The sequence below is a fragment of the Plectrocnemia conspersa genome, unplaced genomic scaffold, assembly GCF_051122295.1.
Source record: "Plectrocnemia conspersa isolate PC_06_02 unplaced genomic scaffold, ASM5112229v1 ptg000010l, whole genome shotgun sequence".
NCBI classification, from domain to species: domain Eukaryota; kingdom Metazoa; phylum Arthropoda; class Insecta; order Trichoptera; family Polycentropodidae; genus Plectrocnemia; species Plectrocnemia conspersa.
Window position 1 is genome coordinate 25,166,998 of NW_028277174.1, and position 22,684 is coordinate 25,189,681.

Consider the following 22,684-nt stretch of genomic DNA (forward strand, 5'->3'; position numbering starts at 1 on the left):
TTCGTTCCGGAAACGTGCTATATCAAAGCAAATTTTAAAAACTAAGTTAATTCGTTGCAAAACTCAAAATATTCATATACAAAATAATACAAAATACACGTATATTTTTAGTATAAAATAATCGAATTTATTAAATATTGATATCATTTTTTAAACTTAGGGTTATACTTTTACACTTAATAATAACGTCATATTTACGTAAAAATAAATAAATTTAATGTTTCGCGGATTGTCAATCGCTACGCAATTGTATTCAGTAACAATTGCTTTTGAAACAGTAAAAATTCCGTATAAAAATGTGCCGGAACGCCGTTCCACCGCGTTAAATGACAAAAAAGCCCTGCCAACATCCATCCTCATTAGTATTCACATTTTTATTTTTTTAATCAAGCATCATGTTACGAAAAACTAGGAAGTGTATTTTTTTTTATTACAAATATCACTATTTTAAAAATAATTGACATACATTATCTTCATACACTTATAGAAAATGATGAAAATTGATACCCTTGCATATTTACAAAGCGATTGGTTTACGCCTACGTAACTGTTGGTATACGTTTCTCGCTCGGAACGGAGTTTGGGCAAACAATTGATTCGAGTGGGCGATGCGGCATTTCAGAATGTGGCCGACCTTTCAACGGTCAATGTTTTAGGTGAGAATTTGCATATTTAGAGATTTCGGGCCGAAAGCCGAACACTTCCGCAATTTTCCGATCGCCGAATCCGGAACGAGATAAAACGGCGATTTTGACGCGCGGCGAATGTTATTTCTATAGGAAAGGGGGCAAATTATTGCGACCATCATTTGGTTCAACGGAGGGGATCATAACGCTTTATTGAATGAACGGATACGTTTCTCGAAAGCTGGCTATAGAAAAAAATAATATATTGTATGTATTCCAACGCGATAAATTTCATTGAATAAAGCGGCACGAAAACGGATTTTCATTTTCGATACGCCTCCGCTACATAATCGAGTAATTTACTCTATTAGGGCACAAATATTTATTACTTTGTGATCGAAAGCTTTCTTCTAGAGACAAATCGATGCTATTTGTTTTACTTTTTCATGTTGTCGATATATTTAGTAAGCCGTATACCATTTTTTATTTAATATTTAGCTCTGTTTCGAAATCATTGAACTTGCTGTATAAGTGGACGTCTTATATACACAGATTTTATACCTTACTATAGTTACGATTTACTGAATAAAAAATATCTAATGCCGGATTTACTGAAGGTCTCACAAAGTTATTCTCAAATTATTTGACCGATGAATATCAGTTCAAGTATGAAAACTCATTTTCAGAACGCTGTAATACCATTGCCATTTATATTGTTCATTAATGTCATAGAAACGGCAATAAATCGCTCAATTTTTTTAATATATGCGGATGACGAGTGCAATGCAGTCCTAGCTAAGCACATACGCACGGATCTGTCCGCCGGACACCCGGGTAGATCTGTCCGAGCTTCGCCACGCACACAAACTGTCTGAACTCGGACATCAGATTTACGTATTTTTATGTGATTCTGTATTTAAACTAAACAAGCATATTATGAAGCCCTATTCCTACAATAATAAAATAATAACTAATGGCGATTTGCGTCAAAACAATAATCAATTACACGGTTTACAATTATTTTTAACACACGAATTTAGTTTATAATATAATATATCTCACTGTATTTTATATAAAAAATTGTTAAAAAATACATAAAGTAATAAAACATTATCACTAAAATATTATTTAGATACCTATCTATAGCGGCAACTTTGCCACACATTAATAAAGGCGAGCGGAATAAAAGCGGGTCATAAAATCACTTAAGGGACAAATTTAACCAAAAATATCATAAAGCACGGACAGCAGACAGACGCATTTGTGGTTTTTCACACCACACACGATCGGATTTGTCCGCTGGACATCCATATCGGACAGATCCGTGCATTTGTGACCAGCTATTATCCTGAAGGAGGATCTTAATTCTTTATGGAAGTGGGCGATTGCCTTTCAGTGTCATCAAATGAAACAATATATCATTTTTAAGGTTATCTATACCGGCGGATATATTTTAGGCAGGCTTCATGGTGTCTCTGCAGCCTGCACATTGCAGAGACACAGCAGATCGATAAAGATGCTCGGTTTTATCTTGAGAAATGCGCGCTACTTTAGTAATAAGTATTACGCACTCTTTATGATGTCCTAATCCGCGGAATAAAGCTGTCGAAATGAGTCAATGCAATGTAAATTTTAAATTATCAATGGCACTGATTTTTGTATAAAATAATTATTTAATCAATACTATGAATTGTCATTATTTATTAATAGCACTCAGTCAAAAGTACACAACTCAACGAATGCGGGTAGAATATTGCGACTTCGTTAAATATTGAAATGCATCAAAATTCAACGCATGCATACGTTCTGCAATAACATTCTTTATGATACTATTCTATACATATAATATGGACGCGTATGTCTAATATAAAAATAATAGTCTATATAATATGAACGTATGAATATCATACCAGTTATGTTATTTTAATGACATTTTAAATATTATTATTTTATCTTATAGTTATATATAAAGTCATCTACTATTGATAAAAAACCATGATTAATCGCGCATTACTTCTTAACAGTGTGTTTAAATAACATATTTATTCCATTATTACGTTCAGATTCACTCTTATTTTACATCGCATATCAATTTCGAGTTAGGTTTAGTTCCAGAAATAGCACGAGCTGATAGTTCATAATAATAATTGTTATGGAAACTCGCTCGTATTATACAATAACAGCTTTGTTATTTCAAATCACCCACGTATTGCCATCGATATCGAAATATGAATAATACGAACCAGAACCATAGTAATAATATTCCGATGGAAGTGTTGCCATAATGCGCACGGGTCACGTGACGCGAATAAATCCATTCGGGCAGTAGCGGCGCGGTGGGGGCGAAGGCTATCTGGCGTTGTCCATCTCCCGATTCTTTTCAATGCCTTTGAAGTAATCAGAGTCTTTTCACGAAATACGTGAGCCCTTTGCAAATGCTCGCGTTTGTCAAGTCGAGTAAAGTATGTGAAGTACAAACAGAGGCGCACCAAAACGTTCTTAGGAACCTGCGATAGAAATACGGATCAGCACTTTAATTTTTAAAATTCATCACATTATTTATGTATTGCAACGTGACATGCGTGCCAATCGGTTTTGTTTTGGTAAACATAAATAAACTAATTAACATATATGCCATTAATAGTATTAACGGCGAACAAAGATTTATTTTTAATGACGAAACTCAATAAGATTCACTTGTTAAAACGCAACATTCAAGACTGCATGAGTCTGATCAATGTTAGATTGCTGAGTATGAATTAACAAATGTTAAATAAATTTAATTTGGGTGTCAGTGTCGGGCGGCGGTGTCGAATGCAGAATAATTCAGATTGATCAAAAACGTTCTTAAAGTGCGTCCCAAAATAGTCGTATTGTGATTTATTATTCGCATGAGTATGTCTTATGCTTTATTAGAGTTGATCGTGGTTGCTTCCCAATGGCCACAATAAAATCACGAATAAGATCGAGCAAAATAATGCTATTTGTTTCGACGATATTACAAAACATTGTATATATATATATATATATAATACTCAATAGCCTGGCTCTTAAGTGTTCTGATATGATGATTTCTCTTGAGGGTTTATTTGTAAAGCACCTTTATAAAATATTGTTGCTTTTAATGCATAAGAATGTAGAATGCTCTACTTTTGTTAAAATATTTATATCTTTATGTCGCAGTTAACGAAAATATTTTTTTTTATCTCAAAACGAGCCAAATATTATTTTTAATTTAAAATGATCAATAAATTTATTTAAATTATATGTATTGTCTGGCGATAAAATATTTGTATGATATAAATTGTTTATGAGATCAATTGACGCGGCGGTAAACTGCTGCTTTATTGCTGGCGGCAAATTGCTAGCAATGAATTTTCTGGACCCAAAATATAATTTCATATGCAAAGATCGATTATGAAATTGTACTTTTACTATGTTACTATTACTATAATTTGCGATTTTGCGAAAAGTATAAAAAAAATTATTTTAAAGTTCGCCCTTAATATTCCAAATGCTCTAAATTATGTTATCCAGATAAAATCTTATATGTACTAGGTTCGTATTAATTATATTAATACAATAAACACCCGTTTGACGGAAATGAAACCTTTTACCGTAACTTTTTCCCACTACACAGTTATCTTGATTCGCACAGAGACTTTACTCGTGTATGCGTTATCTATCATTCTAACTCATATCATATCATAATCGTGACGCAATAAAATCATGACATATTGTCCGCGAATATCACGATCTTAAGACATGTTTACACTCAGTTATATTTATGTACATATATCTAAGGTGAACAAACGTCTGGTATTAAGAGGGGCAATCCTGGATCTAAAATATTATTAATAGTCTTAAAATAACTTTGATTTGATTTTGTTAAAAACTCACAAATAAAAATTTTCATAATTACATTTATAAAGAATTGATAACATATTTTTTATCTACTGAAAAACAGGGAGAGTGAATAGTTGCTATAAAGGAGTAGATCGAGATCATTAAAACTTGTTGTTTTATACTTATTGTTAATTCAAAATCTCTTGATATTAATCCTTTAATATATGATAACTGAAGTTTGTGTTCAATAGATATGTCACCCTATTATTATTATTATGTATTTATTATGCGATTTTTGGCCATTCTTGCGTGATGCAAATTAAATGGTACTTCTTCAACAATATAAATTTTGGTCACCTTACATATACATACATCATATTAGGGTCGATCTTTCGAAAGCTACACTTTAATTCTTTCGACACGAGCGCCGACTTTAATAGTACACGATATAGCCATTATACGAACTGTGTAGTACGAAAAACGTTACTCGTACTCGGCGCTTTCTGCTTTGTCAAAATTCAAAACAAAATAAAACTACTTATTTACACTTTGAGAGTCTGGGAACACTTTGCCAAGTCTTCTTACTCAATAATTGACTAACGTTCGCATGGTTTTGCGACAGTTTGCTAACTAATTATATTGCCTTTTGCGCGACAACGTTAAATAACATTATTACAAAGTGATTGTAAAACGCTATAATTTTAAGATTGAAATATGATTTAATTATTCCAGTTTTCTTTCAATTTCAATATTATATAATCGCGCTTGTAAAGCCAAGTTAATGATTGAAAGACATTCTTAGAATTAAGGGGAATTCATTTTATATTAAAACGCGATCGCTGTTGACTCAAACGGCACTTCTACGGCAGTCTTAGGAACAATCCAGAAACTTTTCTCTAATAAATGAAAAGGACTTCGATCATGCAAACATCGCATGTATGCGAAGCGACGAAAACTCTCGAAACTCGGCTTATTTGTTTTATTTTATTTGTTATTTTTTTAGTAGTAAGAAAACAATACAGTATCAGTAACTTGATGGTTTTATGTATTATATATAATAATATCCATTGTAAATCATAGTCTTATTTAGTATTTGACGATAAATAAATACAAAATTATCTATCCCATTACACGCATAATTTAAATTCCGACGCACATTGTCGTACATAATTAGTGTACACTTTAGAACCTAACCGCGCGTCTTCATTAGTGTAATAGCCATTGAGAGCATCCCTCCCCATGTATAGCGCCTGTCCCAAAAATCTATTCAGACTCGTTTAATGGCCATGTTTTGCGGCATTTGAACGTCCGGAAAATCACGTGGAGATGGCTTCCGAATGTATACGACCACTTTAAGCCTTCAATATGACGACAATCCGGCTTTGATAGTCGCCGTTCCCGGATCCTGGCCGGAGCTACCCCCGGGGCCTTCAAAGGATGCCAACCCTTGCCTTTTGCCCTCGGACCCGTGAATTTCTCCCCTGCTTCTTATGTACGCTATCTCAATTGTCTAATAAAGATAAATACAAATTCCCGGAGGGATGCATTCGGCTTTTATTCTCTGCGGCTGTACAAATTTGTCCCGATTTTCTATTACTGTTTTTTTTTGTTGAATGAAAAAATAAAGTGTCTTTAAAGCTATAAAAAAATTGAATAGAACTTTTCTGAATTCTTCAATATATTGTTATCGCTCATATAATGCGTTGAAAGAATTTTCTCATATAATGTTACGTCGGTATCATAAACATAATCTGAAATTAACGTCAACTCTTGACGGCCAATAAACAGTAAAATATTATTGTATCATTATGTACTATACTTTACGATACACGAACATGCATTAAATAAAAAATAGTTTTATATGATATATGTAAAAAAATATATAGTAATATACAGCTTGACCAAAATAATAAGACATGATCAATGTTATTTAAAAGACATTTTTAATTTGTTTCTTCCATATCTTATTAAATATACCAGAAACGCTTTAGCCCCTCCTTGATTTCTTGCAAAGATTTTCACTGTACTATATTATAAAATTATTTAATTTAATACATCTATTTATTGGAATGATTTTTTAGTCTTGTGATGCTGGCACGTGAATAAGATTCCTACAGCTGCTACTATCATAGTGTGTTTTAATTAACTATTATATAACACTATATTAAACTATAAATATTTAATTAAACCAATAGGTGTTAGCTTAAAATTATATAAATTTACTCATATGATTTTCATTCAATTTGGCCCGACATATTTTTTTTTTCTGAAATAGTATATATTTATTTTTTATTGAATCAATTATTATGTGCTATACAATTTACAATCAATAAATGTCACTGCAGGTGTGTCTAGATTTTTTTTATTAAAATAAATATTCGAGTGCCGTTGCCAGGGTTCGAACTCGCAACCTCAGAGTTACTAGTCTGAGACGCTACGGACTACGCTATTTCGTCCTTAATATAACTTATTCATTAGTTTGCGACCACTAAATCTAACTCTCTTGATCATTCGCTCACCATCTAAGACGAAATGGATTTCACAAGATAGCTCTGAAAATATCGCGTGACACTGACACGTGAATATAATTCCTACAGCTACTAATGTCATACAACTTTATATTAAAACGCTTCTACTATCATATTTGACCTATATATGATACAATTGACATTTAATTTTTCCTTAACTCTTCGCTGTAACTGCACAAATAATAAACCATAAAAAATGACATCAAGGCTTATTGTGTTTTAATTAACCATAATAATATTATAAGTGTTAGAACTTGTTTAGCCTAATGCAATGAACTAAATGATTTTCACTCAATCTTCATGGATCCAGTCTCAATGTTGCCTAACCTATTTTAGTATTTTTCCGAAATCTTTGGCTCACCGTTTAGTTAAACTTTCTTAATGATTCGCTCAACGTTTGTGATGAGATTGATTTCATAAGCTCTAAAACATTCTTAAAACTACAACTAACATACAACTTTGGACCATAACATTTACACCTCCATGTTTCACCGTATTATATCACATAATTGATACTATTATATTTTTCTTCAACTCTTATTTTAACAACAACAAAAAAAACTAAAAGAAGTACTACATAAAAAACGACTTTTTGTCTGAATCAATTAAGTGCGAAATCTGAATCAATTAAGTGCGAAATTCAGATTTATCCTACGCTTAATAAAAAATAATAGTTTTTTTAATTTATTTTTTACTGACTAATTACGTGACCTTTTATAAATAATAATTCAGCACTTAAAGGGTTAATTAACATACAATTTTATATTAGATTTTTGATATTTAATAAACTGAAATATCATATTTGCAATATGATCTTTGAAAGATATTTAATATGATCTTTGAAAGATATTTAATTTATAGAAATTAAAATCATTACTATATTTTTATATTTATCAATCAATCAATCGGAGTAATAATAAGTATATCGAACGTATATCCGTATCTTTCTCAATAATGAATAATGATGAAATTGATAGCTCTCGAACTGACTGTGTTAACGCAAATAATTCATAGGTTATGTTTATTTTAGATTGTATTATAATGTAATACATGTTATACTAAATATATTAAAATAGTTTATTAATTATCTTTTCCGCAAAAAAATCCATTAAAATCCAAAAATTATAATCAGTGGATCGCATTTCTGAACAAGTTGGCCAGGCCTGGTGGTATATATGACGCAATCGACATTATATATTTTTTTAATATCACCCTGTGGCACAAATGATAATCTAAAAACAAAATATCTAATAATAAAAAATGACATTAAGGCTTTTTGTGACCATAATAATATATTAGATTATTAATATTTAATTATACAAAAAGTATAAACCTTAACGATTCTTAAAGTTTGATACATAAAACTATATGATTTTTACACAATCTTCATGTGTCCAGTCCAGATGTTGCCTAGCCCATTTTATTATATTATTTTTATTTTTTTCTGAAAGCTACGAAAAATCTGGCTTGCAATTTCTGAGTTCCACTGATTATTATCATTTGTATTGATTGTTTATACCGTTTTCAATAAAAACATCTTCAAGTGTTTTACCAGGCAGTTGTTATTCATTCTCTGTAAATTTATTTGCTACATTCACTCATTTTTACCTGTTATTTTATTAGTATGATTCAGTCTTTTTAATCCAATATAATTAGGTTTACTCTTTGACCTTTAAATTGCGGTTTTTCGGCATTTATGAAATGCTTGTATAATAATGAAAATTAATAAATATTATATAAAATTTAAATAACCGCAAAGGAAAACACGCAATTAAGTAAGAACCTCGTTTTCCTAAATGAACAATAAGTATGCGATAATCAAAGTAAAAAAAAATGATAAAACCTTTATAACAAATAAATTTACTAACATACCAAATAAATTATGATATTTTTAATAAAAAACCATTTTAAGAAAGTAGTATTAGATAAATATATATATTTAGCTAAAAATATGTAAGCATTTAAATGTGTGTTGGTATATCTAAAGCAATATATACATACTTTGACATTTTCTTATTATATTTAAAATGGAATTAGTTCTATTTATAAAAAATGTATGTGTAAAATGTGGCTTTTTATAAAGTTTTGTATAATTTGTATACAAATTTTACAAAAATATTATAGTGTAGATGTACGCCCAAGTATACAACGCTCTATTTTCATTCTATATTCTTACCCTGTTTACTTTTTGGCAAAAGATTGTCCAAGCAACATTAATTTAATTGACTCTTGTCACTGAAGTGTTTTTTTGTGAATTACTAATGATTGATTTAATCACTCGTTTGTATAAATTAGCTTACATTTCGATAGAAACTACAAAGAAATTCAGCAAGTATTTTACGTAATATTAGGGAGTTATTATTAATGAGAATTAGAAATAGTCTGGGGTTTTATATTTACATCGTTTGTGAATAAAACCATATAAATAAATAACTTTTTTCTACATTTGGCATTAAAAGGTCCATATGCTCCTTAAAAATATTAAATTGATGTGTCGTCGAGTAGTTTTCGTGTAAGCTTTATTAATTAATTAATAGCTATACTCATTGCGACAATTTTTTCTATTGTGAATTTTGTAGATTGATTTGTTATCAATTAATATATACAAGTATCGCTTAAGTTACTTTGTCATTTATTTAGATGTGAATAATTTCGTGTGAGCTCATAAGACGTAGAAAAATGTTAGCTAAAATTTGTGTTGGTTATTTTGTGGTCAATTTTTAACAATGGAATATCTGTGTATTTATTTTTGATCGATTTAGTTATTTTCTATATATTACTTGCTATAAATATTTTGATCGTATTATACACATGTGTAGAATTACGCATTTATATCCCCCGCTACTCTCAATAAAATATTTGTATCAATTTTTCAAATTGAAACATATTTTTCGCATCCTGTATATATATTTTACCACATACGATCTAACCCTCTCTTTATACATGTTTGTGGGTGTGCTTTTTTTATGATTTTTATCCTCGAAACCTCGTATCTTACCATCTTGTTTGACCCTAGTATCGGACCAGACGATTTACCCAGTAACACTTGACCTTTCGTCTTGCGTACGAAATGGCTCGTTATCCCGCGTTTTATCTGCTTTCTTCATTATGTAGAATCACGTCATGCGTGCCCCTGCATACCACACCGCCAGTAATCGAGATGAGGTGTTGTGGACACAAATGTATAATTAATTGTCAAGCATAGACAAAGGTCTCCGAGCGACATTATCACGGCTGTCACAATACGTTAATGCCACAATAGTTTCAAGTGTCGTTTTTCAAGCGAGGCTATTAGAGACTGGACACTGCGGCTCGAGGATCTTGCGCTATATGAAGGAAAAGGACCTCCCAGGGCGGAAGAATTCTTTGAAGGACCACGATTAGGACGGACCTTAGCGGTTGGTCGTTAAGCTCGCTGGCCGCAGTCGGCGCCGACTGAGCTTTGTCGGGCTTTTTGCGCTTTGAATCTTTTCAAAGGTTAAAATAAAAATCGAAACCGAGCCCTCGAGCGACGTTTTGTCATTGTGTCGAATGTGATGTGTTTTGACTGCCGTTGGGAAATTAGGACCACTTATTTGACAGCTGTTGCGTGGTTGAATTAGATAAAATCGTACTCGAATATTATTTTATATTATTATTTTAATTAATTATATGTCTTTTAATACATGATTAATTTTGTTTAATTTTCTCATATAATTTAATTAATCAATGACAAGCTGCAGTACAATTTTGATTTCATATACTTTACCAGCGAATAGATGAAAATAAATCCTGTACATTTTTATAATCCACTGGCTTTACTGTTCCGTCGATAAAGTGGATACCTTCCATTCCGGAACATAAGAAGCACCCCCAGATTATTTACCTCTCTAGATTTTGCACAGTCGCCTGTAAGAGGTACGTATCTTCTGCGTAGTGCACCCCATCTGACCAGTATAAATTTATTTGATTTTCATCTGAGAGCGTCACTCTTTATAATTTAAAAAATGTATCGTTTGGTCCATTTCAAGCGTATTAAACACATATATTTTGTCAACTATGGTTTTTTGCCAGATATAGTATGCATGCTTGCACATATTCCCTTTTCTAAAATGCAAGGCTGTCCACATTTATTTCTTTATTTAATGTTTTAAAAATATCTTCTGGTAAAATCAAATAAACACATTCTTCGCCATCATTCAATCACTCAATCTTCATCAAGAGAAGTTATTTTAACTCGTATTTTAACCTACATCTATTGCATACATTTCGCAATTTTTTTTTTAAAAAGTCTCATGAAAGGTTATAATCGTGTTTGTAAATTTTATTCTTGTTGATAACCTAATTGAAGAATTAGTTATAAAATCGATTTTTTAGACATTGTGATTTTTATCAATATTTTCACTAATAAAACTGATTTTAACTTGCTAGGCTAACAGCACAGGTTTCGTCCTGGCCGTTCTACTGTTACTAACCTTTTGTCGTTCACCAAAACGGTGACAACTTCTTTTGATGCGGGAATTCAAGTAGACGTCGTGTATACAGATTTTGAGAAAGCCTTTGACAAAGTTTGTCATAGGTTATTATTAAAAAAATTGTCGAACCTCGGTTGCTCAGATAATTTAACTCGGTTATTCTCGAGTTATTTAAGCAACCGTAGACAGTTTGTAACCTATTGTGGCCGATTGTCGAAAGATATTTTACGCCTTCGGGGGTCCCTCAAGGATCCAATCTGGGCCCTCTGCTTTTTGTGTTATTTATTAATGACATAAATACAGCAATTAAAAATTCAAGTTTTATTCTGTACGCAGATGATTTAAAATTATATAAATGCATTCGATCTGTTGTGAACTTCTTCTCTCTACAAAGTGATTTAGACTCTCTGTGGAGATGGGCTTCCGTTAACCGTCTGCCTTTTAGTGTCGGAAAGTGCCATACTGTGTCATTTTCTCGATCCCGTTCGCCATCAGCTTATTTCTACCATCTTGGTGGTAACATTTTGACTAGAGAAACTTCCACTAAAGATCTCAGAATCACTTTCGAGAGCAAATGGTGGTTCTCTCTACACATACACGACGTCTGTGATAAATCTTCCAAGATGCTCGGCTTTGTTATGAGGAATGCCTTTCACTTTGACGATCCGTCAGTTATTCGCATCCTCTATGACACCTTAGTTCGTAGCATTCTTGAATCGAGATCTATAATTTGGAATACCCGAATAGCCAAATTTTCCCTTTTAGTGGAAAAAATTAAAAAAAAGTATTTAAGATACCTTTACAAAAGAACATTTGTTTATTATCCGTACATATATCTCAGCGCCTTTCTTTTAGGATCGTTGGGATACGATTCGCTGAGATCTTGCATAAAGTTGTATGTCGCTAAGCATTTTTTCAAAATACTAAAAGGTGCTGTCGACAATCCAACTATTCTCGAGGAATTCCAGTTTTGGGTTCCGGAACATTTTCGAGAATCATGATCGCGTCCTCTTTTGATGGCCGTTAGGGCTAGGACGTCCGCACTTGCCGACTCGCCTATAGCTGTGGCCATCCGGCTCCTTAATACGTTGGCATTACATATTGACCTGTTTAATGCTAGCTACGAGGAGCTGATCCAGTTTGTATCATTTAATTTTGATATTTTATAATTTTTTGTTATGTTTATTATTTTTAAGTATTGTTCTATTTATGTATATATACGTTTTTTTTGTTTTGTAAATTTAAAATTTGTTTTCGACCATCGTGGCGCATTGGGGTAACCTGTTAGGCCACAATGGTCTTAATTTAATCTAAAATAAATAAATAAAATAAATAAAAACCTTTAATGATTTACCAAAATTAACTATATAATGATTGCAAACAAGTTAAAATATATTTTTTTAACGAGTTCATGCAAATTTAATCAAATAAAATGTAGTTGTTAAGTAATACATATATCATATCACTATATAATTTTTATTTTTGTTTTCCTTTACATAAAAATAAGTTCAGCAAAATTTAATTTTACAATTTGAATGTGTCACTGTTAATTCAAGTTACAGGATTATTTGTGTCTATCGTATAGAATTCTAACTAAATTTTTCCCTAAAATTGTAACATCAATCTTATTAAATCGATGTATACCTTTCAACATTTAACGAAAAGCATAGGAAACGAAAGAACCTCTCGCAGCGTTAACCTTTCACCTTACTAACTAGCGCTAGCTTCATATAAAAATCTAGCTTTATAAAAAAACGTGCATTCACACGAAAACATTCATTCAGTACATTTCTCGTGTACAGTGCCGGAAATAGGACAGGGCCTAAACAAATATCGCTACGGTTAGCATATTAGAGTGTTTTTGTGGGTTTGGATGTCAGTGTGACGCCTAGGTGTTAATGGGGTTCCCTTGTAGTTAAGTCAACTATTTTCGACCATTCGAATGATTTGTGTATACAAAATCAGCCATTGGTTGATAATCTCTGATCTGCTGTTTCAACTGCCCTGGGTCAAATTTGCATAACCGTTATGGTTTGCATCCTATTAGCAATTTGTCGAGCAACACGTTTGATAATCTCGTCGTAACGAGATTAAACCTGAGCTCGCGAGATTATATTCGTTTTTAACAGTATAATCTCGCCATATTATATACAGTGAAACGAACACAAATTGTGTCATCTTGATCGTAACGACTGATTCAGGGATGCAATTGAAGGGTAATGGTAGAATAATTTACCATTACATAGTAATTGCCAAATAAAATTCAAGTTCTGATAAAAATTTGTTTAAAAAAACTTAATTTAGAAGCAATATTAGTGCATTGCCCTTCATTCTTATTCAAAACTTGAAACATTCAAATACGCGTTCATGTGAATAGAATACAGGCAAAACGTTTTATTTATAAACTAAGAGACTCTTCAGAATCTGCTTAGTCGGTAAAACTGTCCGTTGACCGACTAGCTAACGCCGAACCGTTACGTGACTGCGTGAACTAAAAACGACATTTTGTTGTGTGTTGTTTTTTTCCTCCTTACAAACGTACACCACCATTAGTATGTACGTCTTTCAACGTTTTTACCACTAGGTAAAATTCCCTCACTCTTCCCCTTTGTGTCTGCTTGACGTCTTCGACACTCTATTGAGAGATGATTAATTAATTACTGCCACACAAGAGTCTCTCGATTGTCAAAGACCGCCGTCAAAATCAAAGGGCTCGTGCACGCGGGCAAAAAACACAATTTTCAATATGTCGACTACAAAAAATCTTTGATATTTTTTAATGGAATGACTTTAACAATGTATTCAGAAGTCGCAAAATTTAATTGGAGAATTCGTCGTTATGAATAATTGGTATCGTTAAAAATAGTATAAATACAATATTTTACGTATCTATAAATAAATTGTAAAACATATTTATTAAGCATGACATTTAATTTTTTATTCTTGCCATATTGCAGGAATAAAACACTCGTTAGTCTATTTTTAAAAGTACTTATTATTGCTTTTTTTTTTAATTATAATAAAAATATTATTTTAAGTACAAAATATAAACATTATTACACGATACAATATATTTTTTGCTATAAATATTGCGATTTTTATAGAGTCAAAGTTACAAAGAAATTACTCCGTAAAACATTTCAATGCTAATAGTATTGTAATTATATATGTTATTAATAACATAATGTTAATATTGTCACTATATTGCAATCAGAGTAAAACAAAAACAGTCTTAAAGGACAGTAACATTATAAGACTTTTACTTGTAACAAAAATCACAATTTGGAACAACATATATTTCAAACAGCAACATGAACTTACATCAGTTCATGTTGCTGTTTTATCTAATCTACAGTTAATTTTAATAAATATATAATATCTATCGGTAACATAATTTAATGTAAATCTAGTATTATATTGTTATTCTAAGAAAATATTTGCCTCTACAAAAACAGTGTAAAAAGACAGTAACCTCACTTAATATAATATATTTTGCACAATTTTAATTTATTGGTTTTATTTATTTGTCAATATAACAATTTATTGTTTTTAACCCTAAGGGGTGTGACTTTGCAGTCAGAAAGACGCCGCTGGAAATTGTTAATAATTTATTATATAGTATTACATATATTGCGACAAACTATTCTCCGGGTGAAGAAGCTGGCGGAAGGATGATGTCCAGCGGATGATCCTCAAAGGTCTTATAGTTGTGGCAGCGAATTTGTAGTAGAGGTTCGTACCTCTCTAGTATGGTCCACCATCTCAGGAGTCTCTGACCTCTTCTCATTGGAAATGAGCCTAAAGTATCAAGGAATGCAAAGCTTCCAGCCAATTGTTGCACTCGTTTTTCGGCCATCGAAATATATCCACGCCTCTAGAAAGTGACATCTTTCGAGGTCGAATGATGCAACGGGAATATTGTGACTTTACGGTGCTTTTCGTCGTCTGGTGATATATTGTTTCCATGCATATTTCGCAACAAATAAATAATCTTTCAATACGTCGGAGAGTAATTACATGTTATTTATGTGAAATCCTTTTTTTCTTGTCGTAACGAAGGCTTTTGTGTGTTCCCTTTTTTTACACTCTACTGTCAAGTTCATTCTTATCATATCGTGGGTGCGAGTTTTAAAAATAAAAACCCCCACAGTGAGTTATTAGGTATTTTGTTGTTTTTAATGTTATGATTTATTTGTGTAAAAAAGATTTAGGGTAAAAGTGTGCATATAGTGAAAATTGTATTTTAGAATCATTGTGAAATGTATAGATTAGTAAAATATATTATTATAAGAGCCATAAAATTTGATATGAAAACTTAATACACTAAATATAAATAAAAAAATTCTGCAATCATTAAAATAAGCATCCCAATCCGCTTTTATTTTTCAAATAATGGCATATTAAAACATGAAATAATCGTTACTTTGATAAAAAAAATAGAGAAAAAATTAGTTGGGGGGGGGGGGGATGTAAAAAATATAAATGAAAATAAAATAAAATACTATTTTTTTATATTTTTTGTCGTTTATAACGAAATTAAGCTGACGCAATAACTGCCGTGGTTTTAATGAAAACGACTTTAAAAATGTTCTTAAAATATCTCACGTAAGTTCGTTAGTCTGCCTGATCTGCTATATTATTTAAAAATGGCAGCTATAAAAAAAATCATAATTATTTTTAAAGAAATAGAAAAAAGTAAGGTAGTATAGAGCTTAAATATATAAAATAAAATTTATATTTTTTCAATAATGATTATATATAAAAAAACATAAATATTTGTTATTTCGTTTTATTTTAAACATGTTATATAATAGATAATAAAAAATTAATTTAACGCATTTTTTAACAAAAATCTACCCATTTCCTATGGTCTTGCCAGACTACTCTTTTTAGAAATTCGTCCGTACTGTTAAATGTTTTTTTTAAATGTTGGCTACTGACTGCTATTTCTGAACAAAGCATAGTAATTAATGTATGTATTATACATCAGTCTACTGTTGGTTTTTATATTGTAATATATATATATATATATATATATATATATATATATATATATATATATATATATATATATATATATATATATATATATATATATATATATATATATATATATATATATATATATATATATATATATTTAAATAAAAAAACAGTTTCATATAAAATTCTACACACAAAAACATATACCTTATTACAAATTAATTACAAGTCAACGTAAAATACTACAATTAAGTATTAATTTCCTTAAACGATAATTATTCTGAATAATACCATACCATGATTAGTAATCGATTAAAAAAAACTATATTATAAATCGAAACCATTCATTAAAAAACTGATTGAAATTATAATGAAATATTATAAAACACCATGTAACATTACTGCATGTTTCATAATATTTTGCATTTGATTTTCACATACAGGAAAATTATATATGCCCTTTTTTATGTTGCCTAATGTCTATACAAATATTTAATTAATGCTTAGATTAGAAAATAGTTGCACATATTTATCGTCAAGAGATCTTTACGTTTTTGAGGAAATATAATAAGTTACGTATCTTTGAACACGTTCTATATTATTAAAATCGATTGCTTAAATTATACATGTATGTAAAAAAAATATTAAAATGTATTTTTTTATTATTATTTCAGGTGTCCACAGCTCTAAGACTAGCGATGGTATGAAGGAGCCAGGAACACTCGACGAAGTGGTACGTTTTAATTTATTATTATCTTAATGGAGAACCTTATCGAAACCACCGTTTAGTAAATTTCATCGTATTAGACCGTCCGATCAATATTACTATTAAAAGTCTCAGAGATAGAATCACGCACTCGAATATAGCGGTACATCAGCCGTGGAAGCGTTTCGAAAAATTCCTCCAAGTAGTATGCCAGGAAGACGCGTGCTAACGCGCAGCTCTAAATTACTATCATCTCATTCCCTGTAGCAGTCTGCCCAGGTAGACATTAAAATTTGTCGGTTGAGGTGTATTCAAATCGACCCAGTTCCATACAAAAAATAAAAACGCGTCAGAACCGCTTCCGTTTTAAGGTTTGACCGTAATATATTGTGTGTAATAGTAGCTCGTGAGGCGTGTGAAAGGTATTATTTAAATGTCATTCGTATGCTTCGTTAGCCATGTTGCTAATTGGTGTGTGTCATTTTTTTGTTGTTGTTGTTTATTTATGTTATGCTTTTGTTGTGATTTTTCATACGTGACGTTGTGACCCTTTATGCAATGAATGGTACAGTTATGTAGTGATTTTGCATTAGTTGTATTAACCACTGTTACATAAAACTTATCCTTACAGATTAGATTTATCTCAATTTTTCTAATCTCACAGATAAATAATAAAATAATGATGTCACTGATTTATTGGCTTTGATTTTAGTCTGGTCATTCTACTGTCTCTCCACTATCTTAGTGTTGTTGTTATGTTTAATCCTTTGTAACGCATTAGGCTGACACCCGTTGCAATAGAAAATTTACAATTAATATAAAATAACTCATTTACTACATATATTGTATTAAATTATCAAGTATATGTTACATTTATCTGGAATATTTAATTGTACTAGATTTTTTAATCAGTCAAATCGTTCTTTTATGATTTTATTTCTTAGAATTTTCATTTTCTCATTTTCTTTCTCAACTGTTGGTTAACGCAGACGCGCTAACTGCAACACTTCACAAGCTTTTCACAACACACATGCTTACATACACAATGTAACGTATATAATAATGAAAAGAATTTCGCGCGCGTGTCCGTATTCAAAACGTAGAACCGGTTTGTCATCTTTGGGTTACTGGTGTCTGACCCGGGTCATGGCAGCCTGAAAAAATCAAGTGCACATACACACAAGAACCGGTTGTGATTTATAAAGAGCATTAAGGTAATAATATAACGCGGTGTTGTAATTCGTCGGCGCTCGCTCTGACATAACTGGGAAAATTCTCTGCCTCGACGGGGTCAGCAAGGCGCCTCGGGGTCATCTCGGGACCCCAGGACACCGAGCATCCCGGTTCGGTGAGCCAATAAATTAAGTAAGAGGCCTAACGCGATGTGCCGCCCCCGGGGGAATGCAAGGGATGATTCTACGAAAGCCTCATTTCGTAGGGAATTTGAACTCGAGGCTTTTCTTTTTTGCATATAAGCGTCTTTTATTATGTTATTCGTAATAAAATAATGTATTAAATTTTGCGAAATGTATTATATTATTATCTAAAAAAAAATACAATCAAAAGCTCAAAGCTTCTTATGATTATGTATTTGGGAAAGAATACCAAAATAATATTTACTTAGCTACAGAAGTAAGGAAATGTATCAAATGATTCACATCTTTATAACTTATATAATATTATTTTTACATGAATTGTAATAATAGCTTCATAAAGCAAAAATAATTTTACCACAAAAATAAAATAACTTGTAGCATATTTTGTGCTTTTGCTGTATATAAATTATTATAATTAAGTGCAGTTTTATGTAGCATTTTTGATATAGCACAAATCAACTTCTAATTTATAAGTCCATCTTTTACAGAGCAAAAGTTTTTATTTGAACAGATAAATACTACATATAGTAATATATTTTTTAAAATAACATCAATAACAGCATACTGTTATAAAAATAGCGAATATTTAAAAAATATGTTTGTACTGATTTTTATATAGTATATATATTTATATTTTTTTACCAAAAAAGCCACATATATTATAAAACACAGATTTTAAATAATTTATTAAAAAAACAGCAATAAAATACAATGAAAAACATACTGATATTGTTGGTGTAGATTTTTATGCAATTTTTTTTTTAAATTTAAAATTTATTTTTAAGATTTCAAAATATACAAAAATAGTATTTTTTTTAGTAATATTGAAATTTTTTAAATTTAAAAATATTTTTTGATGGACAAAATTTGATTTTTTAATTCTTAAATATGAACTTTTTTATATCTAAAATATTAAATTTTTAAATTAACAGTATTGCATATTATAATACTAAAAAAATGCTGTAAAAAAATACTAAAATATTTTATTGCGATTTTTATAAAAAAAATGTTTTTTTTTCTAATATAAAATCTATTTTAAGGGTCAAAACTTTACTTTAAAATGAATTAAAAAGTACTTAATAATGAAATTTATACCAATAATCTTAATAAATTAAAATAAAACATTATAAACTATAATAAAAATAACAATAATTTTGCTAACCCTTTGAGTAGTGAGTTAATGTATACACCTGGGAGTGATATTTCCATAAATATTTTTGTAGGTATTTACGTATTATTATTTAATATTGCACTTACAGTAAATAATAGTAAAAAATCAGTGATTCTATTAGTTTTATTGCTTTTATTTAATTTTATTTTGTATTAATATGTTTTAATAATTTATTTTAACACTTTTCTATTATTAAATTTTGTTATTTTACATATTTATTATATATTATTCGGCTTTTGTGGATCTTTTTTATATCAATACAGAGACTTTCAGTGTTTTTTAAAAGATTAACATAAACTATTTTTTATTATGTTAATTTATTTCCTACTCTTTAATTAATTGGTATTATTTTGTATAGAAATCATTTACAAATATTTAAATTTAAAAAAATATTATATGTAAATATATAACATTCTGGAATACCTCAAAACAGTTAAAAATCGACCGCCGTACATGTACGGCGATATTTCTCAGAGGCACTGTAATTTTCTTTGTAGCGATTTTTGAACAATAAAATTGAGCTGTTTTTCTAAATTAAAAATTCATGTTTTTTGATTACAAAATTAAATATTTTTTAGTGTTTTAACATTTAAATTTCTAAATAACAGGTTTACTTAATATATAAATTATTTTGTTGCGATTTATATGGAAAAAATAATCTAATCTAAGACTCATCATAGTTTTTTTCTGATTTAAAAGTCCAAAACTTTACTATTACTTATTTTGATAGATCACTATTTAAAATAAGAAAACGCAAAAAATATATTTTTTTATTGATTAAATGCAAAAAAATCATAATTTAAAATCATTTTTTTTAGGAAAACGCGTTATTTTCAATTAATTTATTAGGTAAAATTTGTTGTAAATTTTTAATAATGAACTAAAATAAAAGCAAAACTTTATATATGTTTAGGATAAAACTTGACTATTTTAACAGAAATTCATTATAACAATAATTTAATTTTGTTAAATTTTTATACAAAGTAGTCGATCTTTATGGGCCAAAACTTGATGTAATAAGGACTTAACCTAATTTATAAACATATTTATTTTTAATTAGAGCAATACACTATATGTTTAATATAATAATACATCACAAAGATTTTGTAAAATTAGTACTGAAGAAAAATATATTTTTCTACTTAAAAAAATTCAAAACGTCTTAAACATAGCTTTAAATTTTATAATATATAGTGATTTCTATTTTAATGATTTCAAATAAATCATAAAAATATTTTAAGAGGCTTAACTAAAATTCTTAAAATGTTTGTTTAAAAACATAGATTTTAGGAGATTTTGTTTACAAATAGAATTGATTGTCTCTTCAGTAATAACATATAAATAATAAATTTACATCTAGATAAATTTATTTTATCTTTATGGAAAAGCTAATAAATTACTATAATGGAATATGAAAGTAATATACAATGTGTTTATTTCATTTATAATCCAAAAATAAAAATATCTGCTTTTTGTATTATTTTTACTAAAAGCAAATTACAACCTATGAAGCAATGAAAGCAACTTCATGACCTATCGGTGTAAAATACTTGTATCTGCTTGAAATTTTTTTTTTCATTAGAAAATAGTTGCATTTTATATAACGTACAACTTTACATTTATTGTTTTTAAAATAACACATAAAAAACCTGAATCTAATAAAGCAAGTTACTTTTAAAAAAACAGCAAAAATTAACATGTATGATATTGATTAAAAACATCTTAAATGTATTTATAAACAATGTTTAGAAAATTATAAAGTAAAATAATAAAATACATAGTACTTCCATTTTTAAAATGAATTAATCTACACTGAACTAAAGAAACTTTAAATGCAATATGGTTTGAAAAACTTTGTAAACCACAGATCATGTTTTCTTAATATCATGTGTCTTCGCGACTTTAATAAATATTATATAGACTCTATACCAGTTGCAACATTTACTCCCACTCTCTCTTAAATACTTATCAATCTATTTCACAATTATCTGTTATTGATTTTTATCACCTTATCACTGACTTCTTTATCGTTCTTAATCGAGCGATCCGGAACTTTTTAATCACACCACTTATTCGCTGCCCTTTCCTGCACAACAACGCTAAGGGGGTTGTTATCGCGAACACCCTTAATGCGTTTTTAATGCCGCCACGTTAAAGAATCGTCACGTGCCATTCATTTATTTTTCCCAATTCACTATACGCCATGAAAAAATTAAAACACAGCGTATCTGGCTTCAACGATCTTTAAAGGTTATGCGGGTATTTTTTTACGATTCACGTTTACTTATCAGATGCAGAATTTTTTAATAAATAGTATATTTTTTTTCTATTTCAATGATAACGATTTTTAAAAATGTTATTTTATTAACGTATTCGATTCTACCTTTGATAATAGATACACAAATGCTTTCAGTTTCAATTTATACCTTATAAATTTAATTTGGGATTTTTGATCACTACTGTGGACTCTTTTTTAATATGATAATATTTAACGATGAATCTGAGAAATGTTTATAATGAACAACCTTAAACTAATAATTAAATTAAATAATTGCTTCCAAAGCCCATTTCCGTCAGATATAAAAAGATAATTTTTTATCGCCCAGTTAAAAATAAACAATGACTTATTTGCATTCAGAGTTCACGCCCACGTTTCGATGCAATATGTTTACTGTCTCAAACCCGACTATACATATTTAATTGGTAACATTATCTACAAACGAAAAGCTCACGAAAATGCATAAATTATCTCAAGAATGCAGACGGTAGCGTTTTCGTTTTAACGTCAGATTGACGGCTAATCGTAGCCCCATAATTATATATTATGAAAAGTTTTTCGGCAATAACTTGAGTTTTTGGCCCAGTGCCAAGACTGTGGAGCCATTCATGTTTTATGCTCAACAAGTGGACCAACAACGACGAATGCTTAACCGCTGAAACCGGATCGTGTGTACTCGCGATACCTAATATATAGGTCGTAACTGACCGACGCGG

The 22,684-nt window shown here is 29.9% G+C and overlaps 1 protein-coding gene across 9 annotated transcripts in view; it reads left to right on the forward strand.

Annotated features, from left to right (window-relative positions):
* ASPP (Ankyrin-repeat, SH3-domain, and Proline-rich-region containing Protein) overlaps positions 1-22,684 on the forward strand; it is a 368,351-nt gene that overhangs the window by 163,323 nt on the left and 182,344 nt on the right. For all 9 annotated transcript variants that reach the window (XM_088194930.1, XM_088194933.1, XM_088194931.1 and 6 more), the window contains one exon: positions 17,112-17,170. In XM_088194930.1, the coding sequence (XP_088051056.1) occupies positions 17,112-17,170 (59 nt within the window). The remainder of the gene's footprint in view (positions 1-17,111; positions 17,171-22,684) is intronic.